The sequence below is a fragment of the Panthera uncia genome (assembly GCF_023721935.1).
Source record: "Panthera uncia isolate 11264 chromosome D3 unlocalized genomic scaffold, Puncia_PCG_1.0 HiC_scaffold_9, whole genome shotgun sequence".
NCBI lineage: Eukaryota > Metazoa > Chordata > Mammalia > Carnivora > Felidae > Panthera > Panthera uncia.
The window spans coordinates 4,950,670-4,971,518 of NW_026057587.1; the positions used below are offsets into that span (position 1 = coordinate 4,950,670).

At 44.6% G+C, this 20,849-nt stretch overlaps 1 protein-coding gene across 1 annotated transcript; it reads right to left on the reverse strand.

Annotated features, from left to right (window-relative positions):
- Positions 1-1,611: 1,611 nt before the first annotated feature.
- LOC125915086 (zinc finger protein 84-like) lies at positions 1,612-6,857 on the reverse strand. The gene is made up of 3 exons (XM_049620733.1): positions 5,797-6,857; positions 5,435-5,527; positions 1,612-4,362 (listed from the first exon to the last, which is right to left on the reverse strand). Exons 1-3 carry the CDS (start codon positions 5,933-5,935, stop codon positions 3,308-3,310), a joined length of 1,287 nt encoding a protein of 428 aa, XP_049476690.1. The 5' UTR covers positions 5,936-6,857; the 3' UTR covers positions 1,612-3,307.
- Between the last annotated feature and the right edge of the window lie 13,992 nt (positions 6,858-20,849).

Genomic DNA, 20,849 nt, shown 5'->3' on the forward strand with positions numbered 1-20,849 from the left:
CAGGGGGACAAAAGGAGGTGTTTACCGGATCCCCGGTCCAGGGTCACCCAGCGGAAGCTGTAACCACAGCATGTCTACCTAAGAACAGCTGGAGTGACAGAGGAGACACAGCCATTGCTGGAGAGGTTACCTGAGGCCCAGACGGAAGAAATATTTTGTTTTTGTTTACTAATCTCACACCCTTCAGTTTCCCCTCAGTTTCCCAAATTCATCTAGAAGCACTTGATACAGGAGACTGGGATACACCTGCGGGCCAGGCTTCCCCAGCCCTGGGAGCAGAGCAGGGAGGGTAGAGGAAGGAATGGGTCTGAGGACCAGGCAGGTCCAGGGTCAGCACGGTCCACCCACTCTGTTATTTGTCACCCTTCCTTCTCATCCTCCCGTGATGCACATGTGACAGTAAGGTGACAATGCTGTCCTGCCTATCATGAATGGGCGAATCCCACAGTGACACTCTCATCCTCTCCCCAACGAGAGAAAATACAAAGTCCTAGAGGTCCTCGTTTGTATCTCAAGTCTAGGGTCTCTAAGCACAATGTGACTTTGCTCGATCTCATGATCTATGAACTGAATTCTAAAACAAAACCTCGCCAATTAATGTTCCATATCAAAACAAAAAATAGGGTAGGAAAATTTGTTGAAACATAACAAAAATATACACAGCAGGTACAGTTGCCAGGTATTCACCATAAAACGCTGGCTGAGATCAAACAAATTTTTTCTCTGCCCCCGTTGCACGTTATGCTTGCCATTAGCAAGCTACTGGTGGGTCAAGGTTCTTTCTTCATCACTGAAGACTGAATTTCTAGTAGTCCTGTCCTAATGGGTGCTTCAGTCTCCCACGGGAACTCACAGGGAAATACTACGAGGCTTGTCAGTGAATCTGTCAGGCTCCATACAGAGTCACCTGGCCCCAAATGTGTACCAGCGATTCCTTAATCCTGCAGATCAAACACTCCAGCAGTAATGGTAACCTCCTTCTCTGTTGATTCCCTGGCACAAGACGCTCAAACGGCATCAAGGACCTGTAATTGTGACGTTTGACAGGAGCCCAAGGTGCAAGGACAGAGAGCAGAAACCGCACGTGACGTCTCATCTCTCCCACCGCCTCTGTCAGCAGCTCCCAGCCAGATTCCAGCTGCTTTTCTTAGGGCAGTTGTTTCAAGACTGGACCCTGACCAGTAAGCCAGACAACAAATCCCACGTGACACTTCAGAATAATGAAGAGCTCCCCGTATGGGCTGCATGAGAAATTTGGGGTCAAGGTCATCCCCCAAAGCAATACTGTGTTAACCTAGGCCCTAACTCTTAATTTTGATACAGCCCCATATTCAAATAACATTTGCTCTTGGATGTGAAATCTAAAGACCGTTGTTGGGGCGCCTGGGTGGCGCAGTCGGTTAAGCGTCCAACTTCAGCCAGGTCACGATCTCGCGGTCCGTGAGTTCGAGCCCCGCGTCAGGCTCTGGACTGATGGCTCGGAGCCTGGAGCCTGTTTCCGATTCTGTGTCTCCCTCTCTCTCTGCCCCTCCCCCGTTCATGCTCTGTCTCTCTCTGTCCCAAAAATAAATAAAAAACGTTGAAAAAAAATTAAAAAAAAAAAAAAAAGACCGTTGTCCACGACTCTCCCTTTGTCTGATGAAAACAGTCATTTTTCTGTAATTCTAAACGTTACAATCATTCAGGAAAGGATTCTGACATTGTCAGGCATTACCAAGGAGAGGAATTACTAAAAATTCTAAACAGAGGTAGAGGGAACATGCATAGTAGATGGTTTCAACAGAGACAAGTTAGCAACGCAAGAAAATCACACATATAGGGAGTGATACAAAGCTCTGAATTTCACCAATATTCAAGACAGGCTTTTGGCATTTTCAAATACATTATTTAAAGATTTGGGGCACCTAAGGGGCGTCTGGGTGGCTCGGTTGGTTGAGCGTCCGACTTCAGCTCAGGTCAAGATCTCGCAGTTCATGAGTTCGAGCCCCGTGTCGGGCTCTGTGCTGACAGCTCAGATCCTCTGTCCCCCTCTCTCTCTGCTCCTCCCCAACGCATACGCGCACTCTCTTTCAAACATAAACATTAAAGAAGAAGAAGAAAAAATGCCCCTGAAAAATAACAGGAGGATATGTTTTGTGGGTATTTGATTTTATTAAAATTTTTTAAATGTTTATTTATTTTTGAGAGAGAGACAGAGCATGAGCGGGGGAGGGGCAGAGAGAGAGGGAGACACAGAATCTGAAGCAGGTTCCAGGCTCTGAGCTGTGAGCACAGACCCCGACGCGGGGCTCGAACCCACGAACTGCAAGACCATGACCTGAGCTGAAGTCGGACGCCCAACCGACTGAGCCACCCGGGAGCCCCTTGTGGGTATTTCGTTTTTGCCAGCTCCACTTCTCGTCTGTTTAGATGACGAGCAATGCAGTTCAGAGTTTTTCTTTTGCTCACTTGGTCAGACATTAACTTGTATTCTTGCCTTTGCATGTTTAATGTCAACAATCTGGATGTAACTGGCGACTCAGAAGAGGCAGGAGATTTTATTGAAAAATTCCAGCTTCTGTTATTGAACACAGGGCATGGTAAGAGTTCCCAAACTCATTTGCATGTGCCAAAAAGTTGTGGCAATACAACTTAAACTATTTGTTAAATAATAACTAAATCATTTGGTCTGGCTTACCTTCTACTATGGTACAAGACAAACGATATACATTGTGCAGCACCCTTGAGAGATGCTGTGCTATAAACATGACATATACCATATTCACAGATTAATTTCACATATGCTATGAAATTATATAAATTCACAAGATGTAGCCATACTCAGGAATATAAGCCCTATATTTGTCTGAAGCAATAGGCTTTCTACTTGGCTGTCAAGATTACTGAACATACTCATACACAGACATACATATCTTTAAAGCTTCATAAGCTTATCACTTAAAATAGAATATATAATCTTTTTTTTAAAGATGCAATACCGTACTTGGAAATTGATTTTTTTTTTTTGACATTGCTATGGACAAATTTTCCTATATTCATTTAAGTCATTATTTTGTCCTCGATATGAATAACTTGATTTATGATGAGACTAGACCATTTGCTGAGCGCTTGTCTCTACTGCCTTTGCCACATTCACTGCACACAGAGGCTTACTCTCCAATTCGGCATTCTGACGTTCAAGGAAGTAGAACTTCCCGCCAATGACCTTCCTACACTCATGGCATTCGCAGGATTTTTATAAATGTGTTTTATGATATAGAGAGAAGGGTGATTATTTTCTTAAAAGTGTCTCACACTCGCTCTATTTCTAGGGTTTCTCTTCTGTGTGAGTTCTCTGATGTATCACGAGGTGTGATTTCTGGGAAAAAGCTTTCCCACAAGTGCTACATCCATAGGGCTTCTCTCCTGTGTGAGTCCTCTGATGTATGATGAGCTGTGACTTCCAAATAAATGCCTTCGTGCATTCCTTACATCCATAGGGCTTTTCTCCTGAGTGAGTTTTCTCATGTCTGAGGAGGAGTGACTTCCCACTGAAGGCTTTCCCACATTCGCTGCACCCATATGGTTTCTCTCCTGAATGAATTCTCTGATGTTTACGGAGACTTGACTTCTCCCTGAAGGCTTTCCCACATTCATTGCATTTATTGGGCTTTTCCTCTATGTGGGTTCTCTTATGAGTAATAAGTTGCGATTTCCCACTAAAGCCTTTCCCACATTCACCGCATGCATACGGTCTCTCTCCTGTATGACTTCGCTGATGAATAATGAGCTGGGACGTCTGAGAAAAGACTTTGCTGCACTCACTGCATTCATAAGGTTTCTCTCCTGTGTGAGTTCTCTGGTGTGTAATGAGATGAGACTTTCTAGAGAAGGCCTTCCCACACTCACATCCATAACGTTTTTCTCCTGTGTGAACCGTCTGATGTGTCACAAGGTGTGACTTCTGGGAAAAGGCTTTGCCACATTCACCGCATTTAAATGGTTTCTCTCCTGTGTGTGTTCTCTGATGTACAATGAGTCGTGACTTCTTGCTGGTGACTTTTCCACAATCGTTACATTCGTAGCATTTTGCTCCAACATGAGTTTTCCCATGTTCGGTATAGAAAAAGGATTTCTCATATCCATTGAATTTACCAGGTTTCCTTCTTCCACGGTTTCCAGCCTCAGTAAATAAACCCAACGAGTGTTTCAAATGTTTTCCATTTGAGACATGCTTACTGGACTTTTGCTTTAACGGTGCAAGGTTCATGCTGGGTTGGAATGTTTTTCCACTGGCGTTAGTTTCATGGACTTGTTCCGATTTTTTAATCCTGTCTTGGATTTCTTGGTGCCAAGCTTTGTAATCGTCAACTTTCCAGTATTCTAGAAAGGAGAATGATAAACATATTTTGTGGATTCAATAATCGTGAACAGGTGAACTAGAAGTGCAGAAAACATCATGCACAACTATACATGTTTGGGAATTAAAATTAAATAAAGTGCTCTCATGGAAACTGAGGTAGAAAACTAATAATAGATAAGGAAAAAGGGGAAAAAAAAAACCTTTGACTAAATAGGTTGCTAAAGGCCATGATATAATAATCTGTCCTAAGCAAAGGTAGGGTTTTATCTGAACACAATCTGCATTAAAAAGTTGCACTACAAGGTAGGAAATGATGACACCAAAGTTATTCCTTTGGTTATAGGCATAGAAGGAGTAAACTTCCATAAAAGAAATCAAGTAGAGAATAGAAGGAATGACCGCAGGTATATAATAGTAATCTGAGGCATTTAACAATAAAAAGGGAAAGAAAATAGGAGGGAATTAGAATGATGAGAAGAAAAAAACACAATGAATTCTCGGTACCAGTGAAAAGACAAGGGATCTATCAGCAGGATACGTTTGTGGTGTGGAGAGGGGAAAAGAACACACACGGTCTGAGGTGAGAAGGGTTGGGCTCCTTAGTACAGACCAGAGGAGCATAGCTCACTCTAAAATCAAAGCAAAGACGGACAGATTATCCTCACACAGATAAGTGATCTATATAAGATCTGGGTATCTGAGAAGCTCATATCCGTGGTTCTGAGTCCCTTCTAAAGGTTTAGTGATTGGAGAATTATCTAAACAGCATTTCAAAGGTGCCCATCCCTCACTGTCTTTACGTCCACTGTAAACTGACATGTATTTTTTTATTAAAATTTTTTTAATTTTTTTTTTATTTATTTTTGAGACAGAGAGAGACAGAGCATGAGCAGGGGAGGGCCAGAGAGAGAGGGAGGCACAGAATCCGAAGCAGGCTCCAGGCTCCCAGCTGTCAGCACAGAGCCCAACGCAGGGCTTGAACCCACGAACCGTGATATTGTGACCTGAGCTGAAGTCGGACGCTTAACCGACTGAGCCACCCCGGCGCCCCTAAACTGGCATTAAAATTCCACCTTCTCACATGTGACTCACCCGACAGGCTCTGACTTGGGACCTCTTCGCCTATTATCCAAGGCTGCTCTCGCTCCAGTTTGAAGATCACATCTGGTTTGATAAGTTGAAACCCTGTATATGAAAAATCACACATGACTTGAGCCTAATTTATTGGGCTTCAGACTTCTGAGAATAAATAAATGCTTAGTTTCAGAGGCTGTGCAGGGAGGCCTTCCATCTGGGATGTGAGCGTGCACTCAACACAAAAAAGCGCTGAGAATTCGTGAATTCTTAAGCTAAAGCCTAAGTCATTGCACACTTCAAAGGCCCCCGTTGATAGTAGGCGAAGAGGAAATGGCAAGTGCCTGGGCAGAGCCTGAGTCCGCACAAGATGTCCTTACCCAGGGACACGAGACTGCTCACATTCTCCAGCATCACGTTTCTGTACAAGTTCTTCTGAGCAGAGTCCAGGAGCTGCCACTCGTCCCGTGTGAAGTTCACGGCCACATCCTCAAAAGCCAATGACCCCTGAAAGAGCATGTCCCTGCTGAATCTGAAGAAATGGATACCATAATAAAGGAAAGGCGGCAAGGCCCTGGAGTGGGCGCCCCCGGGAGCCGCCACGCCAAAGTGCCCAGTTCCCAGTAACGAATCGCAATTGCTCTGAGCCGGATGCCAGTTCCCTCTGTTCTTGTCTCTCTTACATCTAGAGTCGGTCACGTGACTGTGTGCCGGAGATAGGACGTACGAGGTGTGTGAGGGCCATCCGCGGGGAAGCTGCCGTTTTTGGGTAAAAGAGGTACTGATTTTGCCCTCTGCCCCCTCTACCTTTCTTCCTGCTGTTACCGCAGACGTTGCCCTCAGAGCTGCTGCAGCCACCTTGGGCCGTGAGACACTGTGAGTGAAGTTTGGCAGAGCAGAAACCTGGAAACATGTTGTCCTTTATGATACCGGTCATGAGCTGTGCCAGCCCAGGACCATCTGCTTCCGGGTGTCTTGCAGGAGAAAGTTCTATGGCCTTATTATCAGAGCTCCCACTATTTGTAAATGAAGTCATCTCCGATACACTGATTTTGACCATTCTTATCAGGATTCAGTACACAGGCTTTTTATCACATGCCTAGATTTGCATTATACCTTACTGGAGAAACAGAAGTCTTAAAAATCCTATAGTGTTTTAAGTGAGATAGTATGACCTAGAATGTTTATCGACCCACAAGTGTGTGAGGTTCCACTCTGGTGTCATCAACACGAAGGTGAACGGGATTCACTCTGTCCTCACAGGGCCCTCAATCTTGTCGCCAGGTCAAGTTACCACAGACGCTGGGGCCAGAGAACATACGTGGTTTAAACACAACTGTAAGGGGTTATCATTTACCCTTTAGATCGGCAAAAATGAAAACTTTTCAATATCCCGACAAGCCAAGAATATGGATGAATGCACTGCGTGTGTGGCTGGTTCAGAGTACCTTCTGTGTGCCAGCACTGGGGACAGAGTCACCTTCTGTGTGTCAGCAGTGGGGACAGTCACCTGTCTGCCAGCACTGGGGACAGAGTCACCTTCTACGTGCCAGCACTGGGGACAGTCACCTTCCATGCACCAGCAGTGCTGTCCGCCGGCTCGCACCTTAGAGCAGGGGCTGCAAATTGCCAAGCCCAGTCAGCACTTAGATGCTAAAATAAAGCTTCTTTTTTTTTTTTTTTTAAATTTTTTTTTTTTTCAACGTTTTTATTTATTTTTGGGACAGAGAGAGACAGACAGAGCATGAACGGGGGAGGGGCAGAGAGAGAGGGAGACACAGAATCGGAAACAGGCTCCAGGCTCCGAGCCATCAGCCCAGAGCCTGACGCGGGGCTCGAACTCACGGACCGCGAGATCGTGACCTGGCTGAAGTCGGACGCTTAACCGACTGCGCCACCCAGGCGCCCCGAAAATAAAGCTTCTTGAAAGCCAGCTTCCAGCCATCTGTTCACGTACGATCCATGACTCTCTTGCAGGACCGCAGGGGAGGTGAGCAGTTGCGCCAGGGATGTGTGGCCGGAAAAGCCTAAAATATTCACCTTCTGCTCCTGCCTTAGAGACTTTCTTGTACATGTCCGCCGGGCAATAAATACATTGGTGTTTAAAACAGCAAATCTGACAGACACCCGGGTAGCTCAGCGGGTTCAGTGTCTGACTTCGGCTCAGGTCATAATCTCGTTGTCCGTGGGTTTGAGCCCCGCGTCGGGCTCTGTGCTGACAGCTCAGAGCCTGGAACCTGTTTCGGATTCTGGTGTCTCCCTCTCTCTCTGCCCCTCCCCCACTCACACTCTGTCTCTTTCAAATGAATAAACGTTAAATAAATAACCGAACAGGGGTGCCTGGCTGGCTCAGTCCGTTGAGTGTCTGACTTTGGCTCAGGTCATGATCTCACAGTTCATGGGTTCGAGCCCCATGCCAGGCTCTCTGCTTATGGCTCAGAGCCTGGAGCCTGCTTCGGATTCTGTGTCTCCCTCTCTCTCTGCCCCTCCCCAACTAGCACTCTGTCCGTCTCTGTCTCTCAAAAAGTAAAATTAAAAACGTTAAAAAATACACAAATAAATAAAATAAATTGTGAACTAATTCAACTCACTTCTAGAAAAAAACCAGAATGATAAACCTCCACCCTACTTTCTAAAGGAAAGAGTCTATATACTCTGGAAAGTGAACAAAATGAAGCAAGTTATACTTCAGTTTCCACCATTTTTTATTTACAACATCTAGAATGCAGTAAAATATATATACAAAGAAGTATAAAAATGTGACCAAGAACTACGGCCACAGAAAGTAAAACCAGCCGACAGGAGATCTACAGATGCCTAAGTTATGTGAATTAAGAGACAGACTCTAAAATAACAATACTAAATATGTTGAATAACTTAGAGGAAACATGGATATGATAAGTGAAGGGATGGAATCTTTCAGGAGAGAAAAGGAAATTAATTTTTTAAAAAAGAACCAAATAGAAACTCTAGACTGAACAGCTGATATTAAGTACTTATCAAATGGACTTAACAGCAGATGTTATGAAGGAAAAGATTCATGAACTTGAAAATCGATTAATAAAAACCATACAGGGGCACCTGGGTGGCTCAGTCGGTTAAGCGCCTGACTCTTGATTTCGGCTCAGGTCATGATGTCACAGTTCATGAGATCGAGCCCCGCATTGGGCTCTGTGCTGACAGTATGGAGCCTGCTTGGGATTCCCTCTCCCTCTCTCTGCCCTTCCCCTACACTTGCTCTCTCGGTCTCAAACTAAATAAAATAAAGTTAAAAAAAAACAACATACACAGTATAAAGTACTGGAAACAATGTATCAAGTGTCAGTGACCTGTAGGACAATATAAAAACATCTTATACACCATAATTGGAGGGTCAGAAGAAAGAAAATAGGACAGAAAAAAATATTTGAGTAAATAATGGCTGGAAATGTTCCAAATGTGAAGAAAAACATTCCACAGACACAAGAAACTCAAAGTATCCCAATCAGGATACATATAAAGAAAACCAGACCGAGGCTCATCAGAGCCAAATTGCTCAAAACTAAAAATAAAATCTTAAAATCAGCCAGAGGGTAAGACGCAGTACATTCCAGGGATCAACATAAGAGGGATGGGACAACTGACCTCTCACCAGAAACAATGCAAGCCAACGTATAATGGAATGTCCAAAATGTTCAAACAAACAAAAAAATCTAGCATGTTTTTCAGGAAAAAAATCCAAAACAACCCTTTCAAAGGGTGGCTACATGGAGACAGCACAGCATGTGTCCACCAACACTGAAGGCCTCGTCAAGGAGGGTGGGCCCATCGCATGGTGAGAAGAAGGAGGGAGGAAGCCCAGAAGAAAGTGCTTCGTTCCTGTGCCTGGGGACTCAGGCTGTGGAAAGCAGGAGGGCAGAGTCGCACAGAAGCACATGTCCTCCAACACCCGAGAACAGGGACCACCACACAAATGCTCCAAAAGAAGGCAGGGAAAAGAAACAAAGAACAAATAGTACAAATAGAAAACAAATAGCAAGATGCTAGACTTCAACCCAAATATGTCAATAATTACTTAAAATGTTAACGGACTAAATAAACATTCCACAGAAAAGAGAGATTATCAGACTGGAAAAAGTAAGACCTACCTATAGGATACTTACAAAAGACACACTTAATGATGATTTTTAAAAATTTATTTAATTTTGAAAGACAGAGAGAGACAGAGTGTGAGCAGGGGAAGGGCAGAGAGAGGGAGACACAGAATCTGAAGCAGGCTCCAGGCTCAGCTGTCAGCACAGAGCCCGACGCGGGGCTCGAATCCACGAACCGTGAGATCGTGATCTGAGCCAAAGTCAGTGACTTAACCGACTGAGCCACCCAGGTGCTCAAGACACAATTACAGAGGTACAAATAAGTTAGATGTAAAATACAGGAAAGGGTAATAGCACTCAGACATTCATATAGAAACTAGTGTAGCTACATTAATATTAAACAAAGTAAGCTTCAAGATAAGGGGTATTGCTTATATAAAAGATAAAAAAGGACATTTCATAACAACAGAAGGGTCAATTCATCAAGAAAACATAATAATGCTAAATGTGCAAACATTTAATAACAAAGCTTCACCTGGCGGCTGGGTGGCTGAGTCGGTTAAGTGTCCAATTCCACTCAGATCATGATCTCTCAAGTCGTGGGTTCAAGCCCTGCGTCAGGCTCTCTGCTGTCAGCATGGAGCCCATTTCAGATCCTCTGTCCCCCTCTTTTTCTGCCCTTCCCCTGCTCATAGGTTTGCACACACGCGCTCTCGCTCTCTCTCTCAAAAACGAACAAATATTGAAAAAAAAGTAACAGAGGGGCACCTGGGTGGCTCAGTTGGTTAAGCTTCCGACTTCAACTCAGGTCATGATCTCACAGTTTGTGGGTTCAAGCCCCACATCAGGCTCTGTGCTGACAGCTCAGAGCCTAGAGGTTACTTGCTTCAGATTCTGTGTCTCCCTCTCTCTCTCTGACCCCTGTGCTCTGACTCTCTCTCCAAAATAAATAAACATTAAAAAAATTGTTTTAATAAAAATAAAAAAATAACAGAGCTTCAAAATACATGACGAAAATACTGACATAAATAAATGGGTGCAGTTTCAATTGCATAAGGCGAAAAAAGTGATGGATGTGGATGGTAGTGATGGTTGCACAATATTATGAACATGTTTATGTCTATCTTATCATAATCAAAAAACAGAAAACATTATCAGCAATAATTAAAAGAATGCAAGCTAAAAATACAAGGAAATGTCATTTTTCATCTATCAGGTTGGCAAGGATAAAAAGTTGACATGGGGGCGCCTGGGTGGCTCGGTTGGTTAAGCATCTGACTCTTGATCTCAGTTCACGTCATGAGCTCAGGTCATGAGTTCAAGCCCCGTGTTGGGCTCCATGCTGGGTATGGAGCCTACTTAAAAAAAAAGAAAAGAAAAAAAAAAAAGGTGATACAACTCAGTGTTGGTAAGGATGTAGGGAAGAGTCAGCAAAACACCGTTGATAAAACAAATTTGAATACGCTTTTAGAAGGCAATTTTGTAATCTCTATTAATATGTAAAACTTGCATGGCCTTTGACCCAGAAATTCTATGTCTGGGCATTTATTGTACATAAACTCTTATACAAATCCTCAAAAAAAACTGGAGGTTTTCACCGGCTCTCAATAATTGATTGAACCAGTAGACAAAAATCAGTAAGAATACAGAATTGAACATGCTATCAACTGATTTAACCTAATTGACATTTATTTATTGAACATTCCATCCAACAACACATTCTCCTTGATTCACATGGGTTATTCCCAAAGATACACCATATGCTGGACCATAAAATAAGTCCCAAAGAATTGATATCATAAGGAGACGTTCTCTGACCATAAAAAAATACAATCAGAACGTAATAACAAAAAGGTATGTAGAGAACTCCTCACCTCAAGTATTTGTAAATTAAGCAGCACACTTTACATGATTCAGGGTCAAAGAATAAATCACAGTGAACATATTTTGGATTTAATTCTAACAAAAACAAAACAGACCAAAAACCCCACAGTACTGGGGCACTCTACTGGAGAAGCCTTACATGGATCTTAGGACAGTCAATTTTAGACACGTCTCAGCCATGCAGATGTGGCTCTTTTCATACAAGATATGAATTGGGGCACATATTCATTCAGTTCACCGGTTTAATGATTCCCTGTACCGTGCTGGTAATCTAATTGAGTCTATGATGCCAGCCAGATTAGTCAATCTGATGTGTGAAGCTGTTCAACTCGTGAATGACTTCTGAGGGTGATTAGATATTCAATGTGATCCAGACTTATGCTGAGAAGTCAGTTCTCTGGAAAAACAGTCCTAATTTGTAGCATTTGCTAATCTGTGTTGAAAATATTCCTACCATGGCTGATTTCAAGCTATCAAAGTTTAATAACTGGTTTACAAAACTCAGAATTTAAGTTTTGCAAGTTGGTATGAGCTGACTCCAACACATTACTGGTAATTAAACAAAACAAAACAAAACAAAACAAAACAAAACAAAAGAGTGATTTTATGCCAAACACAAGATCTGGATTTCACATCCTATATAGGTTATTGTCCCTACAAAAATAGTATATTTAATTTTGAAACAAATGTCTTAATGCAAACAACACACACATTTTAGGCCCTTCTCTTCAACCATCACACTGAAACATTGGAAGGAATCATTAAAAAAGTTGCTATTAAAACTTGAATGAAGGGGCGCCTGGGTGGTTCGGCTGGGTGCACGTCCAAGTCTTGATATCAGCTCAGGTCATGATCCCAGGGTTGTGGGATCAAGCCCCAAGTCTGGCTCCGCACTGAATGTGGAACCTGCTTGGGATTTTCTCTCCCTTTGTGCCCCACCTCCCTGCTCATGCTCGCTCACTCTATCTCTCTAAAAAAAAAAATAAATACATAAAATTAAAAATAAAATTTAAAAACTTGAATGGAAAAAAATCTCGATATACTGGCCCAACAGCAGAATGTATCTAATGGAAGAGGACATTTGCAGTGTGAATTACCACACTGATGAATTCTGCAAGAATCAAGGTGAGAAGAAAAGAAGTCAAATATATTAAAGAAAAGTTTTTAAACTCAGAGCATAGATCCAGAAGAGAATACCCATCAAGCATTCCAAAACTGGAGAAAATGGAGAATAAAGGGGAGGAAATAATCAGGGAAGCAAAACGGGAAAATTGCCCAAAGTTGAAGGCAGGCAAAAGCTTTTCCAACTGAAAGCAATAAAAAAATGTAAATTAAAAAAAAAAAAAAATGTGACAGGGTGCCTGGGTAGCCCAGTTGGTTAAGTATCTGACTTCAGCTCAGGTTATGATGTCATAGTTCGTGGGTTCGAGCCCTGCGTCGGGCTCTGTGCTGACAGCTCAGAGCCTGGAGCCTGCTTCGGATCCTGTGTCTCCCTTTCCTTCTGCTCCTTCCCCATTCGTGCTCGCTTGCTCTCTCTCTCTCAAAAAATGAATAGACCTTAAAAAAAATGTGAATAAAAATTTTATGCCCAGACACATCAGTGGATACAGAAGAAAATGCAATGAAAACCACAAGGTACCATTTCACACCCACTAGAATGGCCACAGTGAGACAGTGACAGTGTTGATGAGGAGGTGGAGAAATGGAAGCCCTTATATATTGCTGGTGGGATTGTCAAATGAATCAGCAACTTAAAAAACACAGTTTGTCAGTTTCTCAAAATGTTAAATATAGTTACGACACGAACCAGCCATTGCACTCCTAGGCATGTATCCCAAGAGAACAGAAAACATATGCACAAATGTTCACAGTAGCATCAGCCATAATCGCCAAAATGTGGAAATAACCCAAATGTTTAGCAAATAAGGAACTGATAAAATGTGGTATAGTCACACAACAGATTATCATTCCACAACAAAAGACAATAAAGTACTAAAATATGTCCCCTCTTGAAAGCGAGCTACACGAAAGAAGCCAGTCGCAACAGAACAGGTGTGATTCCATTGATATGAAATGGGGAGAAGGGGCAAATCCAGAGACACAGAGAGCGTACTGTGCTTGCCTAGAGCCGGGGCAGGGAGAAATGGGGAACACCTGCTAACGGGGTGCTCTTTTAGGAGGATGAACAATTAGATGGTTGCAGAAGTCTCTAAACTTACTAAAAAACAGTAAAAGGGGCGCCTGGGTGGCTCAGTCAGTTGAGCGTCCGACTTCAGCTCAGGTCACGATCTTGCAGTTTGTGAGTTCGAGCCCCGCATCGGGCTCTGTGCTGGCAGCTTAGAGCCTGGAGCCTGCTTCTAATTCTGTGTGTGTGTCTCTCTCTCAAAAATAAATAAACATTAAAAACCAGTAAATTGTTCACTTTAAATGGGTGAATTGTATGGAACCATAACTGAGGAAATAAATGAATTACTTACCTGGGACTTAGTCATTTTCTGCCACACTTGGGAAATGGCCAGTAACTTTAGGCTCTGCTCTATCCTTCTTAACTCCTCTGGTCAGGACTCTCTTCACCAAGGATTCACCTCTGGGACTTCTTTATCTCAAATAAGCCAATTACTTCATGGAAACCAGAATCTGTTGAATCAGTTAACAAAGTCTCTTTAGTAGATGCAAATCTCCCTCTTTTGCTGAAAACTCACCTTCATTTAAAGCTCAAACTGTGTTTTCTATAGACTCTAAACAGACTTTAAATGGGTGATGAGTATTAAGGAGGACACTTGTGATGAGCATTGGGTGTGGTATCTAAGCGATGAAGCACTAAATTCTACACCCGAAGCCAACTTTACCATATATGTTAACTAACTAGAATTTAAATAAACTTAAATGAAAAAAAAAAATACTCTAGGCTCCTGGGTGACTCAGTCAGTTAAGCATCCAACTCTTAATTTTGGCTCAGGTCATGATTTCACAGTTCGTGGGATCGAACCCCGCGTTGGGTTCCACAAAGAGTGGAACCTGCTTGGGATTCTCTATCCCTCTGCCCTTCCTCTGCTCGTGCTCTCTCTCTCTCTCAAAATAAATAAAATTTTTTAATTTAATTTAATTTTTTTTAATGTTTTATTTATTTTTGAGGGAGAGAGAGACAGAGCGCAAGCAGGGGAGGAGAGAGAGAGGGAGACACAGAATCTGAAGCAGGCTTCAGGGTCCGAGTTGTCAGCACAGAGCCTGATGTGGGGCTCAAACTCACGAACCGTGAGATCATGACCTGAGCTGAAGTCAGATGCTTAACTGACCGAGCCACCCAGGTGTCCCAATAAACAAACTTTTAAAAAAAGACTGTAAACAGATCTAACAAGGACTCAAACAGTAGCGTACGCAGAAGGAACCCCACAGCATTGATAGCATTTAACCAAGCATTCATTGTCTCTGAAAGGAAGGGAGACAGCAATGGTGTGTGTGTAAAATACATAGCAAACAGGAAATAAGAACATCAATTTCATTTAAAAAATGTTTTCAATGTTTGTTTATTTTTGAGAGAAAGAGACACACACACAGAGTATGAGTGGCAGAGGGGCAGAGAGAGAGGAGACACAGAATCCGAAGCAGGCTCCAGGCTCTGAGCTGTCAGCACAGAGCCCGACGTGGGGCTGGAACCCACGAATCACGAGATCATGACCTGAGCTGAAGTCAGATGCTTAACCCACTGAGCCACCCAGGCACCCCTTGAACATCAATTTCATTTTTAAATAAAGGCATGAATAAAAGAGGAAAGTGAATCCAACCATTCATGAAATGAATAATTCAGCTGAGTTTCTCCTCAAAATACAACAAACAATTCATTTTAAGGTCATAACGTTCTTTGAGAGTTCTAAATTAGTTAATACATGTAAGTACCTTAGAACTATAACTGGCACATACACATTTAGTAAATGCTAGTTAGCGCTCTTACTATTACAGGACATGATTATAGAGAAATCAGAAAATACATATCAACTAACAATTATTACCCATAACCCCACTACTTCAAAGGTACCTCTCTCATAGGGTGTTAGAAACCATCTGACATTGTTACAAAACTGTGATCTTACAGTCTTACATTTTTGAATCGCCTTTTATGCTATATAGTAAACCCACTTTCAGACCAATAAATATAACTGCAGACCTGTGATTACATCGTATAAAAACTCAATCAATTTTCAACCAACACCTGATATCCAGGCATCCCTCGTCTTCGATCCCTGACCCCAAGTCCACCCAATCAGCAGCCTCAAAGACCTCCCAGTCAATTCCACAGCTCACTAATCAACCATTTGCAAAAGCCCATTCACCACTTACTCCACCAGTCATACTCCCAACAAGCCCTGTGAGTCCCAGTCACCAGGCACATTCGGCCCATCACTAACTCCCACAACCCTATCACTTACACCAATAAGTCCCTCATTCACCCCCCAACTTACTAACTCCCACAGGCTTCCCGATGACTCCTCCGACTGTCCCCACAAACTGTCGCCTCAGTTGTCCAAATCTACTATGTCCCCAGTCATTCCCACAGCCCCCCAGTTACTCACAGCCAAATGTCTACCAGTCTCTGCCTCCACCTGCAGGCTACCAAGTCACCAACCCCAGAGTACCACAATCAGTCACTAACCCATAGTTCCACAATCACTACTTTTTCTTCCTTTTCTTTTTTGTTTTTAAAGGCGAACTCTGCGCCCAACCTGGGGCTTGAACTCACAACCCCGAGTTCAATAATTGCACACGCCAGCGACTAGGCCAGCCAGGTGCCCCAATACTCTTCTGATTGATACCCAGGCCTTCCTAATGGCTCAATCATTCCTACTGTCCCCAATTCCTCACCCATCAGGCATCCTAATCCTGATCTCTGGATTCCCCAGTCACTGATGTAAACTGGCATCCTAGGCTCACTTCCTCCGTGAGCCTATAATTAGTGACACACACAGCGCCCCCCACACCTCCACTGGCCTCCCAAACTACTCAACCCTAAGGCAAAGTAACAGGTTAATGAGAAAAATCCCCCTCCAGTAATGTCCCCCCACTCACAGAGCTCTTGCAAACCCCAGCAATCCCCAAACCACACAAGACCCCAATCTATCACCCCGAAAATATTCAACTTCACGCTCCCTCCAATCAGCAAATTCTATTTGCCCTTCACTAACCCCACCAGGCGCCCGATTTCTGCACTCCACAGCCGCCCCAATCACTGACACCCCGAAGGCGCCCCCAGCCCACATCACTGACACCTTGAGACCAGCTCAGGCCTGCGGCCCCATCTTTCACTCCCCGAAGGTGACTTTAAGGCACGAATGCTTTAAATCTCTAATTCTGTCCCACCACTTTCTGCAGACCCCCGAACGCCGCCCTAACAGGTCCACAACCACCCCTCGCCCCACGCACCCCGCCAGCCCCGCCAGCCCCGCCCCCACACTCGTCCGGACAGGCCCCCGCTCACTCACCTCACTACCCGTCACCGAGCCCCACGGCCCCTTCAGCAGGCGTCGGCCCCCAGCCGCTCTCGGCCCCGCTCCCTCCAGCGCCCTCCGCGCAGGCCCAGTCACCCATCCCCGGAGTCCCCTGCTCCGATCCTGCCTGACCGGCCCGCTCTGCCCCGCCGCCCCGGACCCCACTGGCCCGCAGAACGCGCACCGGGGACACCGCGGGGCCCGCGCGGACACCGAGGCCGCCCCAGCCCCGCAGCCCGCCCGCTCCCCACACGGCCCCCCCCCTCCGGCCAGTAGTACCAAGGTTCGCCCGGCCCACCGAGGAAGCGGGCGCGCAGCACTACATTTCCCAGAGTGCCGCTCGTCCCAGAACTACATCTTCCAGAGGGCTCCGCGGCGCGCCTGGCCATATAAACTCCCAGGGCTTTTCACCAGTTCCCTGGTTGCAGGGCGCCGGCCGAGTGTATACGCGCTGGTGAACGAATGCGGGAGTTGGTGGTTTCTCGTTCCTTCCATAGGGGAGCCTTTCAGTCAGGGAGAAGCACGCAACTTAACAAACTCCGGTACTAATGAAAGTAGGGGCCTGATTGTGCTCGGAGGACTTGCAGACCGGAAAGCAGTCTGGGGTGCCCAGCTGGCTCAGTCGGTGGAACAGCCATTCCGGATCTCAGGGTTGTGGGTTGAGCCCCACTTCGGTGTAGAGAGTAAAAATATAATATTAAAGGGCGCCTGGGGCTCAGTCCATTAAGCCTTCCACTCGCGATACCAGCTCAGGTCATGACCCCAGGGCCCTGAGACCAAGCCCCACATTGGGCTCTGCACTGAGCGTGGAACCTGCTTGGGATTCTCTCCCTCTGCCCGTCCCCTGCTTGCGCATGCGTGCGTGCGCTCTCTCAAAATTAAAAAACAAACAACTAAAATCTTAAAAAAAAAAAAAAATTGGTGCCTGGGTGGCTCAGTCCGTTGAGTGTCTGACCGAGTTCAGCTCAGGTCATGATCTCACAGTTGGTGAGTTGGATCCCTGCATGGGGCTCACTGCTGTCAGCGCAGAACATGATTGGAATTCTCCCTCTCTTGCTCTCCCCCTTCCCCTGCTCACACTCTCTCTCAAAAATAAAAATAAAATCAATTAATTAAATTAAACCTTTGGGGAAAAGACCGTAAAGGAATCCAAGGACAAGTGCGTCTCCCATGGGCTGAGCACTGGACATTGGGGTGTGGAATCCAGGTCTGGTCCTGCACTATGTGGTTTCGTGGGGATTCGGATCAGGTGATATCTGACACAGAAAGCACAGGGTAGATGTGAGTAAATCTTTTTAGTGTGCCTCATCTCTTTTTAGAAGTTGTGCTCACTAAACTGTAAGTATCCTACTCTTTTAAGATTCGAAGGATTAGGGGAGCCCCCAGTTTAGCATGGGGGGAAAAAAGCGAGGTGAGCCAAGGGCTGGGCAGAGCATTAACTCTTAACACTGCCGACAAGTAAACGAAAGCTGGTCTCTTGATGTTTCAGGAGTATTTGAATGATAAACATGTTGGAAACTGGCGACAGCTCAAATTTGGTTTGGGTTACCTAGTTGAATGGAAGCTAGAGTTCATTGTTCCCAATGATCACGCTCACACATATTAATTCATTCAACAGTTTACTCAGTAAACATACAGGTACAGAGATTTTCTTTTCAAGCACAGCAGAGAGATGTGTGTGCACGTCTGAGCTCCCACAGCTCCCACAGGCGCCCTTGCTCTCCAGGTGCACCAGGCAGTGGAAACACATGCCAGCAACTTACAGCCTGCTTCTCACCAAAGGGACAACAGCTGACCTTGTTCATTAGCTGTCTGCCCTGTCCTTGTGTGTGAGGCACACGTGGCCCAGATCTCAGATGTCATTGCCTGACACATTCTGCTCTGTACAAACACCTACAACAGAATAAGTATATATGACTTGTTCATGCACTTAGAGCGGCCCTGTGGCCACCATGGTTTGGAGATAAAGCCACACAGCCATTCCAATGGCTGCAGTGGTAGTTTAATATGCTTCCTTAACATAACCCCTCTCTAACAAATGCTAGAAGTTAATCTGCTTCCCCATCTTCTTGGGAATCTCAGCTTGATGTGGGTTTTTTGTAAATAATTTTAATGCTAGGAATCATAGCAATGCTTTAAATGAGAATCTAATTACAAATGTCACTTCATTTGTATTTCTCTCTTATCTTACCAGTGGCTGCTTCTATAGCTACACTATTTGTTGGGCACTTTTAATGATTTAGGTGTTGTAAAATATCTATATATAATGACTTAGTTATTCAATAAAGTTGGTGTTCCCTGGTTTATTTAATCTTAGCATCTGAAAGGAATAGGCTCAATGACAAGATGTCCAGACTACCTGGATTCAATGAGTAGTCACTGTGACCTAAGTTACAAAGACCCCCAAAGAAAATAAAGTTACCAGATGGCACCACCAAGTCCACAGGTGGGGTGAGCCACGCTGGGAGGCGCCTCGTAACTTAGCTACTGGTCATGCTTGTGAGCTGGTCACAAGATGTTACACTGCCTGTGTCTATGCTGCAGACAGACATGATGAGATGAAGTTTTCTAAGATAATGAGAGTGAGTGTGGCCTGACCCTTCAGCATGACAAAGAGGTGGGGAGGGAAAAGCTGTTAGGCTTATGTGCTGCCACCTAGAGGGCACACGGCACTGTTGCAGACACTGCCACAGCTGACTGTCACAGTGCTAGTCCAGTTGTGCCCAAGCCTTGAAATATTTATTTCATTTGCTAGCTAATTCCTTAAAGACAGGATCAGAGTTACACACAAGTTTACTGGTACAGACTACAGTGTGAATGGTGCCGTTGCGGTTGTACAAAAAGGAACACCTGCGTGAAAAGCTTCTTCAAAATGCAGATCGAAATGCAAACACAAATGGGAGAGAAAATACAGGGGTGCCTGGGTGGCTCAGTCAGTTGATCGTCCGACTTCAGCTCAGGTCATGATCTCACGGCTTGTGGGTTCGAGCCCTGTGTCGGGCTCTGTGCTGACAGCTCGGAGCCTGGAGCCTGGAGCCTGCTTCGGATTCTGTGTCTCCCTCTCTCTCTGCCCCTCCCCACTCATGCTTTGTCTCTCTCTCAGAAATAAATAAACATTAAAAAAATTAAAAAAAGAGGGGCGCCTGGGTGGCGCAGTCGGTTAAGCGTCCGACTTCAGCCAGGTCACGATCTCGCGGTCCGTGAGTTCGAGCCCCGGGTCAGGCTCTGGGCTGATGGCTCGGAGCCTGGAGCCTGTTTCCGATTCTGTGTCTCCCTCTCTCTCTGCCCCTCCCCCGTTCACGCTCTGTCTCTCTCTGTCCCAAAAATAAATAAAAAACGTTGAAAAAAAAATTTTTTTTTTAAATTAAAAAAAGAAAAAGAAAATACAGCTGTGCAGCCCGATGCAATATTTCCCTTCAAAAGTGGTTACCAGACTGGGTGAGAGAGGGTACAGAAAGGTGAAATGAAGTCTTAAGAGGTATTCGACAAATGACGGGACGGTGCTGCTACGTTGGGCCTCTTTGGTGGTTTATTTCATCCTAACTTATTACACTTCACGAGGCTGGGTAGCGTGTGACAGGCACTGGGGTGGAGCCCCTGAAGTGATTCTCTGTAGTAATGCTGACCCGCTGACATGGAAGTCTTGTGTGGGGGTTACAGATTACATAGATTATATGTAATAAAAAGCAACAGCCTCTGGAATGAGGACATTTTAACTGCACAGCACAGTGTTTCTAAGTGACAAGCTAGGAAGCACAAAGCATCATTCCCTTCTGCCTTACTCAGAAACTATCTTTTTCCTTGTCCATACATATTGAACATAAATGACATTTTTTTTCTTTTTGTTGTAAATTGCTTGGCTAATCGAGAGGTAGCATAAGACTTCATAAAGGTTTTGGTTTCAAGAGTTAGTGTAAGTGCAAGACCACTGGGTATGTAGCAGACAACAACCTATGGAGCCATTTAGATTTGCAGCAAAACAAAAAAACAAAG